This window comes from Bidens hawaiensis, unplaced genomic scaffold (genome assembly GCF_021521415.1).
Source record: "Bidens hawaiensis isolate Kalapana, Puna unplaced genomic scaffold, B.hawaiensis_p1.1 tig00009086_1, whole genome shotgun sequence".
NCBI lineage: Eukaryota > Viridiplantae > Streptophyta > Magnoliopsida > Asterales > Asteraceae > Bidens > Bidens hawaiensis.
Genome location: NW_027491668.1, coordinates 271,766 through 299,527, shown reverse-complemented (window position 1 = coordinate 299,527; position 27,762 = coordinate 271,766). Strand labels below are relative to the sequence as shown.

Here is a 27,762-nt window from a genome sequence, read left to right as displayed (position 1 = left end):
TTTTTCTGGAATAGGAGATAGTGAGCTTAGGCTACTCAGTGCTTTCTTGCGGACATATAGGATCACATTTTACCATTAGGCTGCCCCACGCGTTAATAAGAAGTAGATTTATGAAGTGTTTTATCAAAGAGTGGTCCATTATGTAGACTTTGTAAGTGGTTAACCTAATTTATTCAAAGACGGGTCCATTATCTAGCCATTGACTGGTCCAGTAGCTAAGCATCTAGCCTTATTTTTTCCCTATTGATTTTATTACGAATTAAGGCTTTTAAACACATTTTTTTACCTATTTATATTTTCCAAATAATAAGCACGTGAAAGTTAAGGTTATATATATATTTTTCCGGTCACACATTATTGTAAACGGGAATGATATAGTTATTTAAAAAAATATTGACAATAACAGCATCTCCAATGCATTTGGTTTTAAACGTTTACAAGCGTGTTACATTATTTATTAAACCGAATTTTCACCTGTTCAGACACACTCATTTACTATCCAATGATAAGTCAACTTTTAAGCACTTTTTAAAAGTTATAAAAATAAATTATATATATATTCATGTCCAACGGGATTATTTAAAACGAACCAAATAACCAATTACATAGGCATTTGCAGGTCCGTCGATTTAGATTTTCATGTCCAACGGGATGATTTGAACTTTGAAGTCTAAATTACATATTGTGAAAATGGGTTCTAATGAGTATTAGAAAGAGCAACGAAGTTTCCAACGATCATGAAACTTGAAAAGAAAAAAGTGGATACTATTCGTTTTCATATGTTTCAATGAAAAAAGTAAAAATAATATCATGAGTTTGGTTCACTGATGGGAGGCTTGTCTAATTGTCTTTCTTAATGAAGATGCATGTTTGATTCTCATTCGGGCCAGTTTGACGGACATATGGGTGAATGGACGAATTAGAGTTTTAATCCCAAGTTTGAACCTGATAGGGGTAAGGAGGGTAGGGTCTCATGGTGGTAAAGTAAAGGAGTCAACCTTGTATACGCCCCAAACATGATAGGTTTACACGTAATATTTATCTTTTTTTTAAAACACCGGCTTTCTTGCATTTAGGCTATCATACTCTCCGAATTTGGGGACCCCGATACCCACTCTGGCCAAACTATGTTATCTTAGCTGGACCACGCTAACTTCAGAGTTTGGCTTAGGCGTTCTCCCGGGAAACCATACTGCCGACTGCCACTTGACAGTCGTTGTGCCACCACAAGAACAGAACTCTCTAGCGAAACACACAGTAAGATAAAACCCGGGTAAACTTTGTGTTAAACTGACAACCTTTACGTTAAAAAAAAAAGGTAAAAACATGTTTTCACAATGAAGGAAAAAATTTCTCTGTTTACACATCCAACCGTACTATTCGTGTAACACTTTATTCCGTACTTTCCCTTCTTATAAAAAAATATCATTAACATAACATAGGTCCATGACCACATTACCACAGTGCCAATTGGCTGCAAAAGTACAAAAGCCAAATCACCGGCTACAGCCGGTCACCACACGCACTTGTGCTACACAATTACCACCCGCCAATAATATTATTATTGCATTACCAGTCTTTCTCTCTCTCTATATTTACTAAAATCTTATTCATTCATCACACAATTTGTGTACCTAATTCGTTCAGTTACTTGCTTAATTAAACTCCGTTATTTATTTAACTTGTTTAACGTTCAATTTGAGCTGATTCACAGCTGCTGAAAACGGAGAGTTAGGGTTTCGTAGGAATAAGATGACGTCATCTGACGTTTCGAACAGAAACGAAGCAGTTGCTGATTCGATCAACGGCAAAGGTATATTCCGGCGTGTTTTGCTACTGTTTCTAGGGTTTCGTGCTTTAATTTTGTTGTAAGCTTGTTATTGATTGTTAATTATTTGTAATTATGATTCGATCAACGGCAAACGTATATTCCGTCGTGTTTTGTTACTGTTTCTAGGGTTTCGTGCTTTAATTTCGTTGTAAGCTTGTTATTACTTGTAATTGTTTGTAGTTATGATTCAATCAACGGCAAAGGTATATTCCGTCGTGTTTTGTTACTGTTTCTAGGGTTTCGTACTTTAATTTTGTTGTAAGCTTGTTATTGATTGTAATTGTTTGTAATTATGATTCGATCAACGGCAAAGGTATATTCCGGTATATTCCGTTATATTCCGGCGTGTTTTGTTACTTTTTCTAGGGTTTCGTGCTTTAATTTCGTTGTAAGCTTGTTATTGATTGTAATTGTTTGTAATTATGATTTGATTTACGGCAAAGGTATATTCCGGTGTGTTTTATTACTATTTTTAGGGTTTTGTACTTTAATTTTGTTGTAAGCTTGTAATTGATTGTAATTATTTGTAATTATGATTCGATTAATGGCAAAGGTATATTCCGGCGTGTTTTGTTACTGTTTCTAGGGTTTTGTACTTTAATTTTGTTGTAAGCTTGTAATCGATTGTAATTATTTGTAATTATGATTCGATTAACGGTAAAGGCATATTCTGGTGTGTTTTATTACTATTTTTGGGGTTTTGTACTTTATTATTGTTGTAAGCTTGTAATTGATTGTAATTGGTTGTGATTTTGGTTTAGTTGATGCGGATATGGCGTTGTATAAGGATCTATGGCGAGCGTGTGCCGGTCCGCTGGTTACGGTGCCGCGTGAACGCGAGCTGGTGTTTTACTTTCCACAAGGACATATAGAACAGGTTTTGATTTGAATTGTTTTGTGAGTTAGGGTTTTGAATGGATTGAAATTGACGATTGGTGTGTTTTTGAGTGATTTGTGGTGGTTATTGTTGTGTAGGTTGAGGCGTCGACTAATCAGGTGGCGGATCAACAGATGCCAGTGTATAACCTTCCGGCGAAGATACTTTGCCGTGTTGTTAATGTCGAGTTGAAGGTACGGTTGTTGAAGATGTTATTTAATTTTAACGGTGTGCATGAAACTGAAGAAACAGATCAGAAACTGAAAATGGCAAAGCGAAACAAAAATCGATGGTTTGGGTTTGTGTTTTTGTAAAAACCGAACTTACGGTTCGGTTTTGGTTTTGCATCTAATGAAAACCCAAAAGCAAACCGAACTGGATTTATAGATTTTCATTTTAAATTTTTTATATGAACTAGTGTATAAGAATATAATAATTATTTAACTCAAATATTACAGCCCAGATGTGTTATAATCAATTAGCTATTAATTAACAAAATGATTTTGGCCCAAAATCATTGTTGGCCAACCTATTATTTTTGGCCTTAAATTTTCAAGCTCATAAAACCGAAAAAAGCAAAATTGAATGGTTTTTAAAAATTTAAATTCAGAAGTTTCGGTTTTTAGCCCAAAACTGATTCAAACCAAACCGTGAGCACCCCTAATGTGAACTTATGTTGGCTGGTTTGATTATTTTGTGATGGATGTGTGTGTGTGTGTGTAGGCCGAACCGGATACAGATGAGGTGTTTGCACAGATCACTTTGATGCCTGAACGTAATGTGAGTATCAGAACTTGATGAGTTAAAATGATTCTGTTATTTTGTGATCAGATTGTTGATTGTTTTACCAACATTTTTGTGATGGCAGCAAGATGAAAATGCTGTTGAGAAGGATACACCACTGCCCCCGGAACCAAAGTTTCGTGTGCATTCGTTTTGCAAGACGCTGACTGCTTCGGATACTAGTACACATGGTGGATTTTCAGTTTTCAGAAGACATGCTGATGAATGTCTTCCACCATTGGTTAGAACGCTTAATGAAAAAGATTACTATATATTTCTTTTCTTAGTTGGTTTAATTTGTATCATTTGTGAGTGGTGTTTTCTTGTTCTCTCTGTTTCAGGACATGTCTAAGCAACCGCCAACACAGGAATTGGTGGCGAAGGATTTACACCAAAACGAATGGCGCTTTAGACACATATTTCGCGGTAATTGACTGATTGCTGAAATTTTTATTGAGTTGATCAAATGGTAACTTGTTTGTTGATTAATAATTGTTTATAAATGGCAGGTCAACCACGAAGGCATCTGCTGCAAAGTGGTTGGAGTGTTTTTGTTAGTTCTAAAAAGCTTGTTGCTGGTGATGCTTTTATCTTTTTAAGGTAGAATAATTAATGTCACTTTTAATAATCCATATTTTTGATTAGTTATCATTTCATGTTTTCTTGACAATTGGATTGCAAATATATGCAGAGGTGAGAACGGTGAGCTTCGAGTCGGGGTAAGACGTGCAATGAGACAACAAGCAAACGTTCCTTCATCTGTCATATCCAGCCATAGCATGCACCTTGGTGTCCTTGCGACAGCCTGGCACGCCATTCAAACTGGAACAATTTTCACAGTCTATTACAAACCTAGGTATGTTGTATGATGGAATATAAATGTATATATCTATACTTATTTAAGTGGCTATCCAACATTTTATGGTAACATTTTGCTTAAATTTCACAGGACCAGTCCCGCAGAGTTTATTGTTCCATATGATTGGTACATGGAATCTATCAAGAATAAGTACTCTATCGGGATGAGATTTAACATGAGGTTTGAGGGTGAAGAGGCGGCAGATCAAAAGTATAGTTGTCACAAGTTACTCATCTTCTTGAACAATCTCTTGCTTTCAGTATTATAATTTGCTTAATATTGTAGATTTACGGGAACTATCGTTGGAATTGAAGAACGTGATCCAAAGAGCGGTTCTGAATCTAAATGGAGATGTCTGAAGGTATTAATTTACTGCTAATCATGTGAAACTGTACCTTACTTTATGATGGCTATCACAAATGTTAAAAGATGTTGTATGTTATTTTAGGTGCGTTGGGATGAAACATCTTCCATTCCTCGTCCAGATAGAGTGTCTCCATGGAAAATAGAACCCGCTCTCATGCCTCCTGCGATTAATACACTTCCGGTACATAGACAAAAACGACCTCGGTCAAACGTTTTGACTTCGTCTCCCGATTCCTCCGTTCTTACCAGAGAAGGTAGTTTTTCCAAAGGGATTCTAAAATGGGTTAGGCAACAGGTCAAATTGTCAAAAGGGTTCTAAAAACGAGCGAGACTAGATTGAGTTGACTCGTGAGCTTTTTTTTTGGTCTACTTTTAACTTTTTTTTTAAAAAAAAATTATGAATGCTTTAAATGATTAAAAGAAGTATAATGTATGTGGACTGTGGAGCCCACCAAGTACTAACTTTTCTGGTTAAAGCCACTCATATATTGAAAGTTTGAGACTACCTTATAGGACCCATCATCCGTTGTTTATACCAAATCCAGCCAAAATATAATGAAATATTGTAAAACGACCAGCACACTTAGTTTTTTTGTTTACATTGAATTCATTTGTGTTTTGATAGATCGATACAAGGGTATTTTTGTCTTATTGGCATTTTTGTTATTAAGCAAGATTCTGGTATAAATCAAACCAGGTGCATGCTTTTAAAGTAGTTTTAGGATATAGTTGACCTTAATGAAAAAGGTCGAATACATGGATGGCCTCTGCAATCCACATGCATAATCCCTTTTAAAAAAATAATTTACTATGATAATCTAAGTCTTTGAATAAGTTAACTTAGTAGATTGTACACATTAAAATGTCTTCTGAAGACTTTTTAAGCTGTTTGACCCATTCTCTATTTAATTAAGATTTTCTTTTTACCCGTTTGAGATAAAACACGACTAGGCCTGTTAACGAACTGACCACAAGGCTTATCCAACACATTGATAGTTGACTAATCTAGCAAATGCTGAACTAATTAGCATGTTGACTTTCTTTTTTCTTGGTCGTATAGGTTCATCAAAAATGCCTGCAGCAGACCCTTCACCAGGAAGTGCATTCTCAAGGGTCTTGCAAGGTCAAGAACTATCGACCTTGAGAGGCACATTTATTGATAATAATAACGAGTCAGATTCATGTGATAGACTGATCCAATGGACACCATCTGTAAAAACAGATAACGAAAAAGCCGACCTTTCTGTTTCTCGGTGTTACGGGTCAGATAAACTTTTACCTGTTAGCAGGACAACTGAATCCTCCTTTACAGACCTATTATCGGGTTTCGGGTCCATCAACGGTTCTGTTACTTCTGCAACTGAATTCTCTATACCAACCAGTGGTAACACAAACCCATGGTCAATGTCCAGTTCACCCTCCAATCTCTCACTCAGCTTGTTAGGCAGCGGTATGAAAAGTAACTTTCAATCAAGTCAAATCTCATACCCGACAACACGCGATGTTAGGTATAGTGCTTTTGACGATTACGCCCTTCATCCTAGCCCGCAACACGGGAAATGGTTGATGCCACCACCTCAGTCCAGTGACATGATGCAAAAACCGGTTAAGCAAAATGAGCCTACAATACCTAAAGATGGAAGCTGCAAAATATTTGGTGTACCCTTGGCTGCTAACATAAACGCATCAGATGTACGTCATGGTTTGCAACCGCAACAGTACTTTGACTTTGACTCTGATTTGAGGTCTGAACAGTCTAAGAAGTCAAAACCGATTAATAACTTAGCAATTGGTCAAGACCAAGAGAAAGAATACCAAAGTTTCCAGTCAGTTGCTAATGTGAAAGCTCAGGGTGTTTCTACAAGAAGTTGTACAAAGGTATTATTTTTTAAAAGAACTTTACTCTGACCTGCCCGTTTTGCCAAACTTTAATATTGTTTTTGACTTGTAAATCATGATATTTGTAGGTTCATAAGCAGGGGATTGCTCTTGGTAGGTCTGTGGACCTCACAAAGTTCAACAACTACAATGAATTAATGTCGGAATTGGATGATTTATTTGAATTCAATGGTGAACTAAAGAACGGAAACAGAAATTGGTTAGTCGTGTATACAGATGATGAGGGCGACATGATGCTTGTTGGTGATGATCCTTGGCAGTAAGTACTTCTGCATTTTTGTTAGAACTTATCATAGTTATCGAATGCGTTAGGCGCACTTAAGGCGCATATGCCTCTCTGAGGGCCTAGGCGCTAAGTGCAAAAAAAGCGTGGGCTTCAAAAAAAAAAAGAAAAAGAAAAAACGCACTTAAATAAAAAAATCAAAAACAAATTTGTAATGGAAAATATCATTTTTTTTTTCAAATACCAAATATTTTATAACCATAATCCTCAACATAAAGTACCAAAATCATCTAAAAACCCAAAATAGCCAAATTGCTCATACTTAGAACACAATTTTCATAGTAATAAATATTAACAGTTGGCTATCATTTTATAGCAATATTGAGTTAATTTTGTTAAACCTATTAATTTTAGATAAGTTGTTTAAACATGTTAAGTGATATATCTGAACCAAATCAAATAAAATCAAGCTAAAAATATCAAAAAAAAAGCAACTGCCGACTAATTGCCTAAAACTGCGCTGCTTTTATGGAAGTCGCTGCAAGTGCGCTTCGCCTGAAAAAAATGCCCATGCGCAAAAAAGCGTCGCTTTTAATAACTGTGGAACTCATTATATATTTATAACTCAAATATTGTATTTGTTATGGTTTATTTTATTTAGGGAATTCTGCGGTATGGTTCGTAAGATGCTCATTTACACACGAGAGGAGGTTCAGAGGATGAACCCCGGGACTTTAAATTCAAGAGACGACAACTCATCGGTAGCAGAAGGCATGGATGAAAGGAAACTCGAGAACGAATGAGTCTTGATTAATATTCATAAATATTAGGTAAACTCTCTTAAACCATTTGTCTGATTGGTTATAAGTAAGATATTGATGGTGGTTGACTGGTTGTAACAGGTTTTGAACTATTCGTGTTGTATTGCATGAAGATGGCTGATCCAACTTCTTGATGGACCACGGTCTTGGTAATATATTGTTTTCAATTTTGAACAGGTGAAGCTGATATATATATGATACATATAAGCGCGTAATATAATGACAATAGTTGAGTGTTTTGAATCTTTTAATTATGTACAGCCTGTTCTATGTGCCAGTTTTTGCTTGATTGTTAGAAGTTATATGTGAATGAAGCCTGAATCCTGTCATCTTGTATATAGTTTTACATGTGATTAGGCACTTGTGCTTTTTACGGTCACCTTTTGTATTATCTTTGACCAAATGCGTGGGCGATGTTCGCTTAGCTTTGATTGTGCAGTACTAACGCTCTAAACGGATAGGTTCAACCGATGTCGGAAAGACGTGCTAGCTATATAAGCTATTTATTTCTTTCTTCCTTAAGGAAAATAAAGAAATAGTAATCAAGTTTAAATACTTTTCCAATAAAGTAGTAATGCATCCCTTCATAGTTTTCTAAATTAAAGGACTTAAATATAACAATTGGTTTAATTTGGTTGTATACTTGTGATACGATCCATCCTCCATGACCCAACTTAACCAACATTGCACCCACGTTTATTGTTTATTTCAACCATGTTTCCTATTCTCATGCATGCGTATCTTTGTTATTTGTTTTTCAAATTGCACCTTCTCTTTTAACTTCCCTTTTAACTTAGGACTAGGTAACTTAGGTAAAGTAGTGGAGTAGTGGGTGTATTTTCATTTCATTTGCATTGTAGCCTATAAAAAGGCATTTCCATTTAGTAATCAAGAAGAGAAAAATTGTTCCAAATTACTTGTCTTACTTTAATTTACATTCTTGTTATTTACTTGCTTATTTGGGAGACCGCCGATCTCGAATCTGGTTACTATCAACTTGTAAGTATTTTCAACATATGTATTTGGGCTATTGGCACCCGAAGACAAAAGAATTTAAAACATGCAAGTTATGGATGGGCGAAAACCTGTAATATGCCCTTACCGTATGGATATACATACTGATTTTACTCACAAAAGTCGATAAAATAATGATCTAACTTGTTTTTCCTTGTGTGGAGTACATCTGAAGTATCCTTAAGCAAGAAATCTATATATAAACCTAAAACTCAACCGTACCTCCTGAACTCAACTTCAAGAACATCAGTTTATATTTAAACCTAAAACGCTAGAGGTGTAAATTAATCCTAACTGGAGTCCGCTGAGAAGTTGGTCTAGTGGTAAGAGGTCTACCCTCCCAATGTGGAGATGCATATCGCTTTTTACTTGGGCCAGTTCAAAGGACATCTTGGTGAAGGGATGCATCAAGGTTTTAATCCCCGGGTTCGAACCCGACAGGGGACGAGGGTTTACAGATTCCATCCGTTCCCACACATAGAGGGGTACAGTCTCACGTGAGATTTTCTGCTGTTCCAAAAAAATTTTTGGGTCCGCAAGAAAAGGAAATCATCTTTTGTTGAAGCCTGCTATTATTCTTCCCATATTTGATTCTTGAGAGTGAATGGAGATCCATTTTGATTTTTGAATGTTGAATCAATCAGCCAAACATATATTTTAAAAATATATATACAATTTTTTGCGGTCTCGGTTTGTTGGCAATGAACATTGCACCAAGTTCTTTGATGGTCACCACTCACCAACTCACAAATCGATAAATCAAACAAGAAACAACTGATCAAGCACATATCGGAATTTATACAATTTTTGCGGTTTCGGTTTGTGGCAATGACTTCTTGTACAGTGAGGTCGTTAATGGATAGTTGGGAATGTTTGGATGTCATTTTTGAGGGTATGGAGGCAGTGAAAAACTGAATATGTAAGTTAAACGAGCGGGGTTTCATTTTGAGAGTGGTTTTGAGTTGTGACTAACCAGAACAATAACTATCAATTTATTTATAATAACGTAAGGCGGGGTAAATGAGTTTAAAAAAGGTGACAAAACCGTTTTCAAACGGTTAGAAATCCGTTTCAAGTGACTATTAATTGATTTTGGACGGCTAGTAACACCGATGGTTCTAGACCAGTGTGGAAACACTACAAACTGGTCTCAACCCTACGATTTTCCAAAGGATCGGTTACAAACCGGTTCGGGCTTGGTTTCCGAATCAGTTTGATTAACCGTTTTTTTTCTCTCACCTCTAATTAAGATTTCAATTTTACTTAGCATTGGAGTCCTTGGTTGTGTAGAGAGTACAACGTATAGAAAGAGACCAAAAGTTTATTATTTTGTTTTACTTAGAAGGGAAAAAAAACATGAATACAATTTTATTTTTTATAAATAGAAATATATTTACATCTATGCGACTATGCCACCTACGCAAAGAAACACGCTACTAAATATTAAGTCACAATTTTGTTTAAAATTAACATGCTATATTGTTGATTTACTTTTGTGAGAAAAAAATTAAGGGCACAAACAAGCTGAGCTGTTTGCGAGCTACTTAAAATCGGCTCGTTAAAAAGCTCGATTGAGTCGAGCCTGAGTCCGAACCTAAAAGTAAGCTCGTCTAGGCTTTACTTATCAAGCTCGAGCTGGCCCGCGAGCCTAAACAAGTCTTTCATAATATATATTTAATAGTTATTAATTAACATACATAATGTTATGAAAAAATAAAGAAAATAACCAAATAGCACATACTATTTTATAATAAATTGTAACTGGAAAAATATATAATAATAATTATAATTATATAAAAAATAATTAGTAAAGAGTAAATGGGCCGAACTCGAGCCAAGTTCGAGCTTGAAAATCTACTCACGAACCAAGGTCGAGCTTTGGAAATAGAGCTTGAAACAAGCCGAGCTCGAGCTCGAACTCTGTGTAAGTTAAACGAGATAATCTCGAGCCTAGTTGTTGAACCCTAGAAAAAACGGAAGGCATATTAGTTCTATTTATAGTATTTATTCTTAAATATCTATTGTTTCCATAAATAATTATACATATGGGCCTATAAAGCCCAATGTTAGATGCTATAAACTATTATAAATAAATACACTCTCTTTTCAAAGCACCAAACATTATTATTATTATCTAAAGTCTAAAAGAAACGAAGGTGACAAAAACCAATCAATCGATCAAGTGGCCGGTGGGTTTCTTCTTCTTTTTTTCCTACTATTTTCACATATTAATTACTGTATGTACTTAACCGAATGAAATCATCGTTAATTTTTGCATGATGATTTATTCAGGTGAAGTAACAATGAAGAAGAACCCTCGCGCGTTTATTGACGAGTGACTCGTAGGGAAGCCGTTAAGCGAGTTAAAAGATATAAATGCATTGGCTTAACCAACTTAATTTCATGGAATTAGTTGACTATGGTTACTCATATGTTTGCAGGTAGGAGGAGGCAGAGGAGGAAATTACGAGAACGTGGGCGAAAACGGTGAAGAAAACGGAGTTGAAATGAGAAAGATATGAAGAAAACAAGAAAATGAGCAAAAGCTACACCGTGGACCACGGTCAACCCAGCTCCAGTCAGATAGTTTTCACCGTACCGTGGTCATTTGATGCACCGTGGATGGACCGTGGCCCACGGTCTTCTTATTAGGCCGTTTTTGGTTGCCTTTTCATCTACCTTTTTACTTGGGACGGCTTGGAGGCGAATTTTGAAGAGAAGAATCATATTTTGGGTGTTTGTACTCCTTTGTTTATGTTTGGGATTGCTAATAACAAGATACTTGATGCAAGAATGATCTCTCGAGACATGAGTGGCTAGTTCTATGGTATTCCTCTCGGGATGTAAGGTTATTTACAAAACACTTATGTTAGTTGTTCTTGAACTTGGATTGATTATCTAAATGTTTATGTTAGTATAATCATAATGTTTGTGTGATTGTTTGTAGCTTGTCCGTATTGTTTATACCTAGTTTTGAGCCATGCGTTCTTGGTGTCGTTGACAACCGAGATTTAGTGGAAGGAATTAGGGATAATCGTATTGATTGATTGTTGAGTAACAACCTCGCATTTTAGGAATCCGAGTACTTAGTTCTTGATTAATCACAAACAATTGCATGTACACAAAACCGATATATTATGGTTTATCCATTGAATGTTAACAAGAGTGTTGAGTAACAACCCGAACCCCAAGAGGAATGCTTGCTTAGTTATTTGTTTACAACTGTCGTGTTAGTTTATTTTAGATATAAAATCAAATCAAAAACCAACTTGGAAATTACTTTGTGTCATTTACATTTATATTAGTTTATCGTTAAGCTGCTTATTAACACATTTTCCACAAACTCCTTGTGTTCGATACCCACTCACCGCTATCTATTTAGTAGTATTTGGTTTATATTTGAGTGAGCCTTCGACCTCACATCATTTATGGATTTATACACCTATGGATCATCGCGTCAAAGAATTGTAATCGAGGTTAATTATGTTTCTCTAATGTTATTATTATTATGGACAAGAAAAGAAGAAGAATATTAACAATTAGTTAATCCTGCCGTTTGCTTGCAGCTTTACGCTGATGTTGTGCCTAAGACAGCCGAGAATTTTCAAGCACTCTGCACCGGTACGTCCGTCCAGGGTTTTAACATAATGCACATTTGCGGTTTCGGTCATATACCAATTAAATTAACGTGCCAACTGTATATACAGCATAGTGCAATTACGATTTGATTCGCATGTTTAGTACCGTTTTTTATTTAGTTTGCAAGTTAACTTTTCCATAATTATTGTTATTATTATTATTATTATTATTATTCATTATTATTGTGTATTGCAGGGGAAAAGGGGATTGGACCAATTACCGGGAAACCATTGCACTACTTAGGATCTACGGTCCACTTATATGCGCTACATGCCGCTATCATGGTATGCTTCTTCTGCCTGCTGCTAATTATCTCAAATCAATCAAACACTTACTTGCAAAGTCGTTGGCACTAGGGTGTAAACGAGCCGAGCCGAGCCGAGCCGAGCCCGAGCTCGACTAGGCTCGAGCTTGGCTCGTTTAACTTACACAGAGCTCAAGCTCGATTCGTTTCAAGCTCTATTTTCAAAGCTCAAGCTCGGCTCGTGAGTAGATTTTCAAGCTCGAGTTCGGCTCGCTTACTATATTTATCAATTATTTTTTATATACTTTTTTGTAATATAATTTTATGTGTAAAATAATATATATTATGTAGTTATTTTTATTTGTTTTTTCATAACATTATATATATTAATTAATAATTATTAAATACATATTTTAAAAAATTATATAAATGACAGGCTCGCGAGCTGGCTCGAGCTCGGGCTCGTTTATTAAACGAGCTTACTTTTAGGCTCAAGCTCGGGCTCGGCTCGATGAAGCTTGGCTCGATCGAGCTTTTTAACGAGCCGATCTTGAGTAGCTCGGCTCGTTTGCACCCCTAGTCTTTGCTACCCTTGCTTTGGATTTTTTTTTCTTTTCTTTTTTTATATAATTGGTAGGATGATGATTCAGTTTAAAATATATTACTAATAATTAGGGGTGAGCAGAAAACCGAATTAACCGAATCGAAAAAACTGCACCGAAAACACCGAACCGAAGCATTAACCGACGGTTTATTTTTTATTTTTTTGAAAAACCGAAATTTCGGTTTCGATTCGGTTATCCATTTTTAAAAAACCGAAAAAAACCGAACCGAACCGATTGATGATGATAAATATTATCAAGATGAGGAGGAATGGACTAAACTTTTAAGATAAATAAATAATATGATGAATGAAGATCGAGACTAAACTTTTAATGTTTTTTAGTTTTTAAACTCTATTTAGCAACTTTATATTCGTATAGTTTCACGTAGCACGTGCCTATTTTTGTTTTTTGAATTCAATATATATGTGGACTGTGCTACTTTAGCACGTTCTTATACAAGCTTAAAATATGCATTTTTATTTTTTAATTTTTTTTTGCAACGTCAACACATACTTGAAAAAAACCGAAAAACCGGAAAACCGAAAACCGAACGGTTTGCATATTCAAATAACCGATTACTTCGGTTTCGGTTTGGGTTTTGCCTAATAACCGAGCCGAACCGAACCGTGCTCAGCCCTACTAATAATACTTCTTTTTCCTTTGTTGCAGGGAGGTAATTTTGGTAGTCATGATGGTATGTATTTTTATATAAATAATAATTAAATCTTTCTTGCTTTTGATAAGACTCAGTCAGTCAGTCAGTCAGTCAGTCAACAAGGCTTAAGCATTTCTTGGTATGTTGGTTTGCAGGCACCGGTGGCGAAACCATCTATGGAAAAACTTTTCCAGGTACAATATTAACAGTCATGACATTATTATTATTATTATTATTAGCAGTATCTGTAAGTACTAATACTTTCTGTGGTTTTTGTAGCTGAGACGAATCCAATGGGTATTGGTCAACACGGTGTACTCACGACGGTAAATGCAAGACCAGGTGCCACTGGATCTCAGTTGCGTATACGCTTCAAACGTACTCCCCATTCGAGGTAGGTAAATCACAGGTGGATGTGGATTACAATTATTAACTTATGACATAGCCTTCTTTATGCAATCACAACCACGGGAGCCCGCTGTCGTTAGCATGCATTTTTGTTTTCTGGATGGTGTTGAAATGTCTTCTAGTGATCCCTCAGATGATACAAGAGACTCCAGGATGCTGACAACTCATCGGTAGCAGAAGGCATGGATGAAAGGAAACTTGAGAATGCTTAGAGTTTTGACTGTCTAGAACTCTAGATTTATATTCATAAATATTAAGTAAACTTTAGTTATTTGACTGATTATATATATGATTTTGATGTTGATGCTTATAAGAGGTTTTGAGTTATTCGTGTTGCATTGCATGAAGATGGTTGATTCAACTTCTTGATGGACCGCGGTGTTGGTAATATATATTGTTTTCGATTTTGAGCATCTGAAACTAATAGGTATAATGATTTTTAGTGATCCCAACTATTGTCTTTTGGTCACTGCTGGTCCCAACTAATGAATTGGCTACTGATGGTCCCAACTTTCAAATTATTTGTTTCTAACGGTCCGCGACTAACAGAATCCTAACGTCGTTAGTTTCATGTCGCCGGAAAAACGGTTTTGGCCGGAAAACTCAATTTTTTTCCCGAAAACTCAACATTTTCATCCCAAACATCTTGGTAACTTCGCATCGGACCTTTAGGAGCCTTTTTCTAGTAAAAGCCCCAATTATTGAGGTCGCCGGAAACCTTAGAACCATCGTCGGAATTGGTTGATGGTGCCCAAGTGGTGGTAGTTGGTTAGCGGTGAGTCAATTGACGGTGGTTGCGGTGTTCAGGAGGTGTTTTCCGGCAACAGATTTGAATTTTCCGGCCAAAAACGTTTTTCCGACGACTTGAAACTAACGGCGTTAGGATTCTGTTAGTCGCAGACCATTAGGAACAACTACTTTAAAAGTTGGGACCATCAGTAGCCAATTCATTAGTTGGGACCAGCAGTGACCAAAAGTCAATAGTTGGGACCATTAAAAACCAATATACCAAACTAATATTACATGATTTACATAAGCACGAAATATAATGATGATAGTTGAGAGTGTTCTAAAATCATTTTAATCTGTACAATGTTGTGTTCGAATTTTTGTGAATGAAGCCTGAATCCTGTCATTTTGTATATAGTTTGTAGATGTGGTCATGCACTTGTGCATTTGATGGTCACGTTTTGTATTGTCATTGATCAAATGCACGGTCAATGTTCGTTTAGCTTTGATTGTGCCACGAGTTAAATGGAGACGTTTAATCTAGTCATGTCATTAAGAACATTTTCATTACCCATGTTTATAATTCTTTTTATATTTAAGATCCGTTTGTTCTGATGATATCTGGATGACTGAGAAACCAGGCGCATCACGAATTATTGCGTCGCCTAGACGTAATTCTGGAACTTGGCAACCGAAAACAAAAGCCTAATGCACCTTATATGTGATTATGCCTCCTTGTACTTACTAGTTTATGGGTTTTGTGAAATTAGCATCAAGAACATTATTGTAAGAAGTTCTTTGGTGGTCACTAGCTCACAAATCGATAAATCGAACAACATCTCGTTGGTAGATATGAAGTTTGATACAAAGAACGATTGATCTACAGATTAAACCAGAGTATTTCTTGCGATTAAGATTTCGATTTTACTTAGCAGTGTCCTTGTTGTGTACAAAGATTTTTCATGTCAACAAATTATATTTACATCTATGCTACAAGCAAAGAAGCATACTACTAAAAGTTAAACAATTTTGTTCAACATTAACATGTCTGAGAAAAAAAAAATAAAAAATGGAAGGTATGTTAGTTTTTTTAAGTGCTTGCTCTTAAATAGGGCCGTCTAAACCGCTCGCCGCTCGTTCAGAAATCGTTCGGAAAATGCTCGCTTGTTTTTTCACTCGATTGTAAACAAGTCGCTTTGCTCGGTTTGGTTTGTAAACAAGCCAAAACAACGAGCAAAGGTCTTCTTAGTTCGGTTCAGATCGATTATTTTTTAATTTATTTTATATATAATTATATATTAATAGACACACCGGCGAAGCTTACTTAGGGCTGGGGGTCGCCCCGATCCCTCTATTTTTTCGCGTAGTAGTGTAAATTTACTCGTTTTTGTCCAAAAATTTTTTTTACGTACTGCAAAATTTAGGCGTTTTCGGCTAAAAATTTGAGTCCCCCCCCAATCGTTTGTGAATTTTTGTATATATTTTGAGTCCGCCCCAGTGTCTTAGTCCAAGCTTTGCCACTGAATAGATATATAAATATATAGATAATATACATAAACCCACCTGAGTTGTGAAAACTCTAGAAACTCATTTTCAACCACATATTTTTAATTAATGTTTAAATCTTGTGGTCAACAATTAAAGTGCATAAAAAATGTAAATATAAATATAACGTTTTCTCTCTCCTTAAAACATATATAAAAATTAATAAAAAAATGTTAAAAAATAGCAAAACATTTTTTTTTATGTTTCGATGTTTTGTATTAAATGTTACAACATATATTACATGTAACAAAAAAAACCCGATGTTACATAGGGTTTTCGCGGGTTTTCACAACTCAAGTGAGTTTTCATTTTAACCTTACCCAACACACATATATATAAGTATACAACTTTTTAACCTTTTAAATTTTTTTTCCTATTCTATCAATTTTATAGTTTCATTTGTTCACTTCAAGTTTTAAGAATAGTAAAAGTTTGTTTACATGATCATTATGGCATGTTTGGGATTGAGTTTGAAAAATGCTTATTGGCTTTTTTTAAAAAATCATTTTGAAAAGCCAGGATTTAAGGCTTTTTAAAAATTGCTTTTTAACCCTTTCAAAAAGTTAAAATAAAAAAAAATTGTGATTGACAAACAATTTTAACTTATTGACTTTTTAAAAACATCGATAAGCAAATAAGCATTTTTCAAACTCAATCCCAAACACACTCTATATCTCACTTCAAATTTCTTTCTAATAAAAAGTTACAACCTATTACACGGTTGTCTCAAAACTACTAATTTGTTTACAAAATATATTATTTACAAGCTTCAAACTTGTTTCTTATAGAAAATTTTAAAGTGAAAAGAAATAAATAATGTTCAAGAAATGATCGATTTCGATCAAAAAATGGGTTTTCATCCCACTATGTTACGCCAGAGAGTTTTGCTCATGTGGTGGCCTAACGACTATCAAGTGGCAGCCGGCGGTGTGGTTTCATGGGGAAACGCCCAAGCCAAACTCTGAAGCCAACGTGGGCCTGGTTAAGACAGCATAGTCTGACCAGAGTGGGGCATTGGGGCTCTCCAAATTCGGAGAGTGCGGTAGCCTTATACAAAAAGGTCCTCGTTCTAAAAAAATCTCGATGTTCAATCGAAAATTGCTCGATTGGATTTGGCTCATTTCGATTTTCGCTCGATTCGAATTTCAGCTGTTCGGTTCAGTTCGATTGTAAATGAGCAAACCTTCACTCGATTCAACTAGACCCGTGAAGAGCCCTCCTCTTAATTCTTACATATATTGTTTCCATAATTCATTGGCCCACATGGGGCCTTAAAGCCCAATATAAGACGTTTGAATTTTGAAATTAGTATTAGTATAAATAAATATGTTATTATACTATATTTTATCCCCCGTATTACGGGGGTTGTTTTACATTATTCGTTTTTAATATTTATATATGTATATTTGGATTTTAGTTTTATTTATTGTAAAAAAGTTAATAATTAATATACTTAAGGTTTGATGATAAAATGGTTTCACAAATAAATGATATGTTATAATCCGGTACCTTTACCCGTGAATTCGGGTCAAATGATTGTTTACAAATAAAGCAATCTGATGGCTTGAGAGAATGATTGTTTTACATTTTTTGTTTTATAATATTTATTTTTTGGATTTTAATTTTCTTTATTGTAAGAAAGTTAATAATATGCTTAGGGTTTGATGATGAAAGAATTTCATAAATAAATGATATGTTACAAACCGTTTAAAAGTTATCTGGATTTGGTGACCCATGACCCTCTTATGTTTTTTTACTATAAAATTGTTTATTAATTATAAATAATATCTTTTTCTTTTTAAATTGGATATTAAATTTTAGTATATCCCTATTTTATAGGATTTTCATATCAAATAATTGGTAAAAATTTAATTTAATGAGATGTTATAACCCGTTTAAGAGCTATCTGGTTTTGGTAAGACCCATACCCATGAATTTGGGTTAAATCAATGAGAGACCTCCATTTAAAAATCAAGCAATCTGATGACTTCCATAAAAGGAGGGAGCGACCACATCGCGACACGTAGGATTTTAGGGTTTTTGTTTATATGTATTATAGATAGATACATAACATAAAAAGACAATGTCGGTGTCACATAATCTTCAAGTGATATTATTTAAGAGTTTAAATGAAAAAATAGCCAGAATTAAACATATCTAATCCATTGCTTTGTTGGTTGGATGTGGAATGCTTTACTCTTCTCATGCTTTTCTCCCGAAGTTCCAGTTGTAAAAAAGAAACTATTTGAACGACAGTCGCAAACATGACCAGACTTTAAGAATGATTTTGGCACTTTACTCTTTGATTTATATTGGCATCTTTTTTGCAGGCTTTAATTTTTTTAATGTATTGATGGACCCATAAACTCGCTCATTAGCCATTTATGATTATGAGTTCCCAAGAACATGTATAAGGATCTTAATAAAAGTTTCGCATCGACTCGTCGTCGGGTCACTTAATGCACCACCTACTGGCCATGGCATTTTGTGTTTTAGTTCTAGTTTTAGTTTTAGTTTTTGTACCTTAACAAACATAAGGAAGCCGACCAAAAGCCAACTTTGTTTTTTATAATTCCGGTACCGTAACACGAAAGCCCACCAAACGCCATTTTTTTTAATTTCTAGTACCGTAACAAACGTGACGGAAGCCAACTGAATTCGCTTAGACTTTCCGCCTCAATGCTCGAGATCAACAACGTTCGGGTTTACCAACACACAAGTTTACCGACCAACACCCCTCGGCCCTCACTGGCCCACCTTAATTTATATATATATATATTTTTTCTTTTCTTTGCTTTGTACCATAATGAATGTAATCGAAACCGACCCAATTTGTGTAAAGCTACCACCTTAATGCCTATAACATACTTGGGTTTTAGCACTCCGGCCAAATATACGTCTAAATATTTTGCTTTTTTATATATTAATCTTTTTTATACGCTAATTTAACTAATTAATTTTTAAAATTTTAACACTCATTCCGTTTATCTCACCAAGACGTCAGACTCTGAGTTTTAGGGTTTCATAAGCGCCATCATTACTCCGTATTCAGGATCTCGTTATTATTAACTAAGGTGAAAAAAATTAATCAATCGATCAATGGCCGGTATGTTTCTTCTTCTTCTTATTGTCTTCAGTTGTTAATAATATAAGTGGGGGACTTGATTGCACTTGTTAGTTAGTACAGGGACTGATTGTGTCAAACTGTAAATATAGTTAGTTAGCATCTGTCTGTCTGTTGTAACTAACTGTATGTACTTAACAGAATCATTAGATTACTTTAGATGCTATTTGCTAGTGTTAATTTTATTGGCAAATTGGGTTTTAATAATCCAAACTAACTGCTATTAGCCGATAATAATCCCAACTTCGTTTATTGCCGCTGGTGGTCCCAAATTTAAAAAAATTGGCTCTCAAATTCTCAATGGTCCCCCGTTAAAAAAAACTTAACGGCGTTAAGTTTTTCCCGAATTTCAAACTCATTTTTTAGGGCTTTTGATACGTCGATTGATGTAAAACGTAGCTCGAACGATGCTCCCAGCAGCTTAATTTTTGTTAATTTGAAGTTCAAACGCTCAATTTGAAGCACTAATCAAGCCGTTTGGAGCATCGTTTCGAGCTACGTTGTACATCAATCGACTCGTATCCTCCTTCCGATCAAAAGCCCTAAAAGTTCAGTTTTAAAATTCGAAAAAAACTTAATGCCGTTAAGTTTTTTTAACGAGGGACCATTGAGAGCCAAATTTTATAAATTTGGGACCACCGGTGGCAATGAACCAATAGCTTTTAGTTGGGATTATTAAAATCCAATTTGCCTGATAGTTATTGTATGATTTAATTTAGGTGAAGAAACAATGAAAAAGACGAACCCTCGCTTGTTTATGGATATATCCTTCTGTGGAGCACCTAGTGAGCGGATAGTTATCGAGGTTCGCTCACTATATATGTTTCTTCCTTCAATATTATTACTATTATTATGGAGGACAAGAAGAAGAAGAAGATGCTAATAATTAACTAATGCCATTTGCTTGCAGCTTTATGGACAGCCGAGAATTTTCGAGCACTCTGCACAGGTCTGTCCGCCCACCTCCATGGTGTTTCAATATCATTATTATTATTATTATTGTCTGCAGGGGAAAAGGGGATTGGACCAATTACCGGAAAACCATTGCACTACAAAGGATCTAAGTTCTATTTTATCTCTCCGGGCTCGGCTATTTTGGTATATGCTTATCTCAATCAAATACTTGCAAAGTTTTTGGCTTTTTGCGACCCTTGCTTTGGATTTTGATAATAGGATGGTCATTCATTTTAACATTTAATAATAATAATAATAATAATAATAATAATAATAATACCTTTTTTCCTTGTTGCAGGGAGGTGATTTTGAAAACTTTAATGGTATGTACTTTTATATAAATAAATAAATCTTGGTTTTGCTAAAGAGAGAGTCAGTCAGTCAGTCGACAAGGCTTAAGCATTTCTTGGTTTGCAGGCACCGGTGGCGAAACCATCTATGGAAAAACTTTTCCAGGTACAACATTAACAATCGTGACATTTTTGTTATCATTAGTATCTATAACTACGGACTAATACTTTCAGTGTTTTTTCTAGCTGAGACCAATCCAATGGATGTTGATGACTACGGTGTACTCACGACGGTAAATCCAAGACCTGGTGCCACTGGATCTCTGTTTGCTATACGTTTTTTAACTAGTGACTATGCTCGGTAGGTAATTCATAAGTCTCACGTTGGATTAGAATTATGGATGCATTTCAAGTCAGTTTCATTAAATACTGGACATTGTTGTCTGATCATTATTAACTTATGACATATGCCTTTAAATGTTGTTGTCCGTTCCCTAAAAGTAGAAACCGCCTGGAATCGGTTAAGCTCACAATATGCTTTGAGATCAAAAGATAGTAGCCCTTGTTCTAACTAGCCATTGTTACTGATCCTCGCTTATATGGCAGGAATAATGCTGTTTTTGGAAAGGTTTTTGGAATGATGACTCTTTCAATGCTTAAGCAGCTGGACAGAAATTCACTTGTAAAGATTACACACTGTGGTCAACTTCCTGATGATCCCGAAAGTAGTTCACATGCCTTCCTTTTTAAATTTTATTTTATTAATCTCATTCCCTGGTTTATTAATCCAGTTAATTAATTGCATGAATCGTCAGTTGAGCGATTGAGTTTTGTTAGAGCGGTGGACAACTTCCTTTCTAAACATGGATTGCAACCATTAGATTCACAACCACAGGGCAATGCCTTTTGTATCTCTCCGGATGGACGGTTTTTTTTTGCTTCTTCATATGATACAAGCTGCTCCAGGTATGCTGATAATTTTTCTACAATGATGTATACTTTTAGGCGTGTTTGGATGCGCTTTTGGAACTGGTTATGCGATGATATTAAATAATGGCTGATAAGAGAGAGATAAATACTGTGTGGATATATATGCTTTGCTAAACTGGCAATATATGTCCAATGATAGGGAAGTTAATCTAGTCGAGATGCCGGAATCACTTGAATCGAATGCTGAGATATCACAAGATTTGCAACCACAAGAGTGCCTTGACTCTGACTCTGATTTGAGGTCCGAACAGTTGAAAAAGTCAAAACCGGTTAATAATCAAGACCAAGAGAAAGAATACCAAAGTTTCCAGTCGGTTCAGACGAATGGTCCTGTGAAAGCTCAGGTTGTTTCTAAAAGAAGTTGTAAAAACCTTGTTTTGACCTGCACATGTTGCCACTTGCGATTATTTTGGTTTTTATTAATCCCAACTATTGATTTTTGATCGTTGCCGGTCCGACTAAGGAATTGGCTGTTGGCGGTCTCAACTTTTAACATATTTGTTCCCAATGGCTCACGACTAACAAAATCCTAACTCCGTAACTTGTAAGTCGCTGAAAAAACAATTTTGGCCAGAAAAGTCATAGATTTTGTCAGTAAACTCAACCTGAACATCACCACCACCACCAGCTGACTCACAACCAAACAACAACCACCATTTGAGCACCACCAATCCATTCTGACAATGGTTCTAGGGTTCCGGTGATCTCGATAACTGGGGCTTTTACCAGAAAAAGGTTTCTAAAGGTTTGATCTAAGATTACAAAGATGTTTGGGACGAAAATGTTGAGTTAATCGGAAAAAATGTGAGTTTTCCTGCCAAAAACGTTTTTCCGGCGACCTACAAGTAAAGGCCTTAGAATTCTGTTAGTCGTGGACCGTTGGGAACAAATACTTTAAAAGTTGTGACCATTTGCAGCCAATTCATGAGTTGGGACTGGCAGCGACTAAAAGATGATAGTTGGGATTAATAAAAACCAATACTCCTAATTTTAATACTGATTTGACTTGTAAATCATTATATTTGTAGGTTCATAAGCAGGGGTTTGCACTTGGTAGGTCTGTGGACCTCACAAAGTTTAACAACTATAATGAATTAATCTCTGAACTGGATGAGTTATTCGAATTCAATGGCGAACTAAAGAACGGAAACAAAAATTGGCTAGTCGTGTATACAGATGATGAGGGTGACATGATGCTTGTTGGTGATGATCCCTGGCAGTAAGTACTTCTAAATTTTTTAAGAATTTGTTTCATATTTATATCCCAAATCTTGTATTTTTTAATATCGTTGTTTATTTTATTAGGGAATTCTGTGGGTTGGTCCGGAGGATGTTTATTTACACACGAGAGGAGGTTCATAGGATGAAACCGGGGACTTAAAATTCAAGAGACGACGTCTCATATTTTTTGTGATTATGCCTCCTTGTACTAGTTTCTGGGATTTTGCATGCATGTTAGAAGTTAATATGTGAATGAAGCCTGAACCATCTCATCTTGTATATAGTTTAACGCGTGATCATGCACTTGTTCTTTTGATGGACACTTTTCTATTGTTTTGGACCAAATGCGCTGTCGATGTACGTTTAGCTTTGATCGTGCAGTAGCTTCATAACTTGGATTAATGAAGTAATAATTAAGTTTAAATAGTACTTTTCCGGTAAATTAGTAATACTTCCCTTCATAGTTTATACTTGTATACGATAGATTTCATCATAGTTGCCATGAGTTAAATGGAGACGGTTAATCTAGTCGTGTCATAACGTGCACTTTCATAGTTTCACTACCCTTGTTGATCTTTATATTTAAGATCCGTTTGTTCTGATTTAGATGCATCTTTATTGTGATTATGCCTCCTTGTATTAGCTTATTGAGTTTTGTGAAATTAACATTAAGAGTTCTTTGGTGGTCACTAGCTCACAAATCAATAAATCAAACATCTCGTTGCTATAGAGGTTGGATCAAATACAGATACAAATACAAATAAAAAACTCATACGAAGCAAATAGAATCCGGAAACTAAAATACAACTATATTATTAGAAAGTGTAATTAGCCGTATAAGTAGAGTAATTATGTGTATGAGAAGAGTAATTACTTTGTAGTGTGAATTAGTGTTTTTTTTTTTGTAGTGTAATTATTTTATAAAGTTGAATAATTAGTTTTCTAAATAGTATAATAATTATCTTATAACTAGAGTAATATATTTATTTAGTTGTTTGAAGTTTCTAATTAATGGAGGGAAATTAATATCATCAAATTTGAAATCACGATAAGATGGTATATATTCATGATCTCATTATCAATTCGTGAAGATTGGTTTAAATTTATGAAAATTTGATGGTCATAGTTCAACAAAAAGTCAAAATCAGTTTGATCGGAGACTGGAATTGAAGATCTATTCATATTCTATTTAAATTAAATTGTTGATACTAATTGTTCTCATATTCAAGGTGAGAGATCCATTCAATGAATTAGTGGCTATGGCTCTGTTTCGGGAATTCAACAAGATCCATATAAAATTGGAATCAAAAGCCAGCATTGGATGCAAACTAATGAAGCATAGCAGTACAACGAATTTGAAGATGCTTCTTCGATAGCAGAAAGACACGACTCACATAATGGTTTATGAATAATTACGAATTTGTCACTGCCATTTTCTTCACTTCGCACGTTTAGCACAAATTTTTAGTTTCTATGTTAACTTTCCCAATGTATTATTGTTATTATTATTGTTGTTGTTATTGTTATGGACAGCAAGAAGAATATATTAATAATTAATGTTGTTTGCTTGCAGCTTTATGCTGATGTTGTGCCTAAGACAGCCGAGAATTTTCAAGCACTATGCATAGGTGTGTCCGCCCACCCACATGCTGTTTTAGCATTTGCATTGTAACTAACTAGTTGGTTTACCCACGGCGCGGGCATAGAATTGTCGGTTATTATTTTTGTTAGTTACTGTCAAAAACATATTTGAGAAATTATTTAAGTGTGAAACATGGATTACAGTATATACAACACAAAATACTTTTAACATACACATTTATTCTTTGAAGCAAACACAACAAAACACAAAAGGGAAACTCCAAGAATTCATGATCATAATTTTGATTGATTACAATATAATCAATTCAAAACAAACATTCAAACTAAAAAAAGGGTAGATGAGATACCATGTAATTGTAGCCTCTTGGCTCTAAATTTTCATCTTCCCCTTACTATTCTTCTTTGATTCAACCTAATAGAATCATAATCAAACCTTAATTTGCTTAGAATCCTTATAAATTGAGAAACTTTGCGTTACCAAATGAGGGAAAGAAGGGTGTGATGCAAAGGCACGCGTACAACAAACGGAAACACGTGGCACGCAAAATATGTATTGCATGTAAGTACAATGTGCATTAAAGTTGGTAGGCCTAGTATAGTAACTTTCTGTGAGTACCACACACTTTCAAATTATTATTATTATGTGCAGGGGAAAAGGGGACTGGACAAAATACCGGAAAACCATTGCACTACAAATGCTCGGCTATTTTGGTATATGCTTATCTCAATCAAATGCTTACTTGCAAAGTTTTTGCTAACCTTGCTTTGGATTTTTTATATTAGGATGATTGTGATTCATTTCAACATATAATAATAATAATAATACCATGTTGTAGGGAGGTGATTTCAAAAATGGTGATGGTATGTGATAGTAGCCGGATTCGAGATCGGCGGTCTCCCAAGATATGACCTTTTGAGCGGGTTAGACTCTAAACAAATAAGATAAAGAGAGACATTTTACTTCATAATTTTCTGCTTAACCATTCCAAATGCAAGTGTACGGCATTTAAAGAAACTACCACAAACATGAAAATAGGAAATAATGTAAACATGCACAACTGCATGAACTAAACTTATAAAGCAACGTGGGTATGTGATTAGTGGCACGTATCAGTATTCATTTAATTCCTTGGTGCGTTGGTTTGCATGCACCGGTGGGGAAACCATCTATGGAAAAACCTTTCCAGGTACAACATTAACAATCATGACAATTTTTATTATTATTATTGGTATCTTTAAATACTAATACTTTCTGCTGTTTTTGTAGCTGAGATGAATCCAATGGGCATTGGTGAATATGTGTACTCACGACGGTAAATGCAAGACCAGGCTTCAAATGTAATGTCTATGCGCGGTAGGTAATTCATAAGTCTCATGTTGGATTAGAATTATGGATGCATTTTAAGTGAGTTTCTTTTAAATAATGTACATTGTTGTCTGATTATTATAAACTTATGACATATGCTGTTAAATGTTGTTGATTTTCAATTTGCATTCCCTAAAAGTAGAAACCAGCTAAAATCAATTAAGCCCACAATAGACACGAGACGTGACCTGTGGTACTAAATACGATAACTAATCGTATCATTTTTCCAAACATGAACCTGTTTAGTAACAGGCGAACATGTTAAGACCTGTTTAAAGACATAGTAAATAATATACATGTATTGAAACAAAAAGTTTTAAACGAGCATAAAAGTCTTAACTAATACGTAATCCGTAACAAATTTGAAACAAAAAACCACATATCCATAATATACTTGAAACAAATAACCATAGAAGCAATCAGGCTAACACGTTAAGACCTGTCAAGCTCAAACCCAAACCTGTTAAAACCTGTGTCGTGTCGTGTTAGCAGGGTCCATGTCAGAAATTGATAGCATAGTCCACAATATGCTTTGAGATCAAAATAGAGTAGCCCCTGTTTAACTAGCCATTGTTATTGACCCTCGCTTATATGGCAGGAACGATGCTGTTTTTGGAAGGGTCATAGAGGGAATGAGCTTTGTTCGCAGCTTGAGCTGCTAGAAAGTCATGTACCGATAGTGATTATAGAATGTGGTCAACTTTCTGATGATCCAAGTAGTTCACATGTCCCACTTTGTTTTTCATTTTTTTAATATTAATTTCATTGTCAGGTATATTAATCCAGTTAATTAATTTTGGAACTGGTTATGGGTGATATTAAATAATGGCTGTTATAATGTTATCTGTATGTATATAAGCTATCTTATATAAAAGTTTTGTTGTTGTATTATTATTTTTAACTACATTAACAATGTGAAATGTAAGAAGATAGAAAGCATTTAAAACAGGTCAAATGAGAGGAGTGAATGGGTAGTTTTAATTTTTCCTTGAACGGTCGGCTCGTTTTTTGTTTTGAAACTGATGACTGAACTTGTAGTTTTCAGATATTTTCAGTAAAAGTCACTTTATTCAAAAACTCTAAAAACTGATTTTTGCATCACAGTTTCATACCGGTCTCTGAAGATGAAAACAACATTGTGACGGAGTCTGATAAAGGTATCTCATTATTAATAGATAAAGCCTCTTAAATTAAGTTTATTCAGATTCACATAGTTATCTTATTGCTGGTAGATCTCGAGATCATAAAACTGAATCTTCAGTAAGATATAATCATGTCGTTTTTTAAATCACGCGAATCGAATGCTGAGAAGAAAATGGCTAAAAGAAGTTGTACAAAGGTATTGTTATTTAAAAATAAAAAGAATCTTATTTTGACCTGCACATTTTTCTACTTGTGATAATTTTAATGTTGTTTTTGACTTGTAAATCATGATATTAATCTCTGAGCTGGATGATTTATTTGAATTCAATGGTGAACTAAAGAACGGTAACAGAAATTGGCTAGTCATGTATACAGATGACGAAGGCAACATGATGCTTGTTGGCGACAATCCTTGGCAGCAAGTACTTCTGCATTTTTTTAAAATTTGTTATATATTTATAACTCAAATCTTGTATTTATAATGGTTCACTGTTTTATAAGGGAATTCTGCGGTATGGTTCGGAAGATGTTCATTTACACACGAGAGGAGGTTTAGAGGAACCCCGGGACTTTA

The 27,762-nt window shown here is 35.0% G+C and overlaps 1 protein-coding gene across 2 annotated transcripts; it reads left to right on the top strand.

The window, feature by feature from the left end:
• Positions 1 to 1,620: 1,620 nt before the first annotated feature.
• On the top strand, positions 1,621 to 27,762 carry LOC143531206 (auxin response factor 2B-like). Of its 2 annotated transcripts, XM_077026551.1 has the most exons (15): positions 1,621 to 1,813; positions 2,593 to 2,708; positions 2,807 to 2,902; positions 3,432 to 3,488; positions 3,577 to 3,732; positions 3,833 to 3,917; positions 4,001 to 4,091; positions 4,183 to 4,347; positions 4,441 to 4,560; positions 4,636 to 4,711; positions 4,799 to 4,970; positions 5,777 to 6,594; positions 6,684 to 6,874; positions 7,500 to 7,668; positions 7,741 to 7,899. In XM_077026551.1, exons 1-14 carry the CDS (start codon positions 1,753 to 1,755, stop codon positions 7,639 to 7,641), a joined length of 2,346 nt encoding a protein of 781 aa, XP_076882666.1. In that variant the 5' UTR covers positions 1,621 to 1,752; the 3' UTR covers positions 7,642 to 7,668; positions 7,741 to 7,899. The 2 variants fall into 2 exon arrangements, with proteins under 2 accessions (XP_076882666.1, XP_076882667.1); XM_077026552.1 differs by lacking the exons at positions 7,500 to 7,668; positions 7,741 to 7,899 and adding an exon at positions 27,690 to 27,762.

Coding starts and splice junctions, on each gene's coding strand:
- LOC143531206 (XM_077026551.1), top strand. CDS start 1,753: ATGACGTCATCTGACGTTTCGAACAGAAACGAAGCAGTTGCTGATTCG. Junction 3,733..3,832: donor ATGAATGTCTTCCACCATTG/GTTAGAACGCTT, acceptor TCTCTGTTTCAG/GACATGTCTAAGCAACCGCC. Junction 3,918..4,000: donor CTTTAGACACATATTTCGCG/GTAATTGACTGA, acceptor TATAAATGGCAG/GTCAACCACGAAGGCATCTG.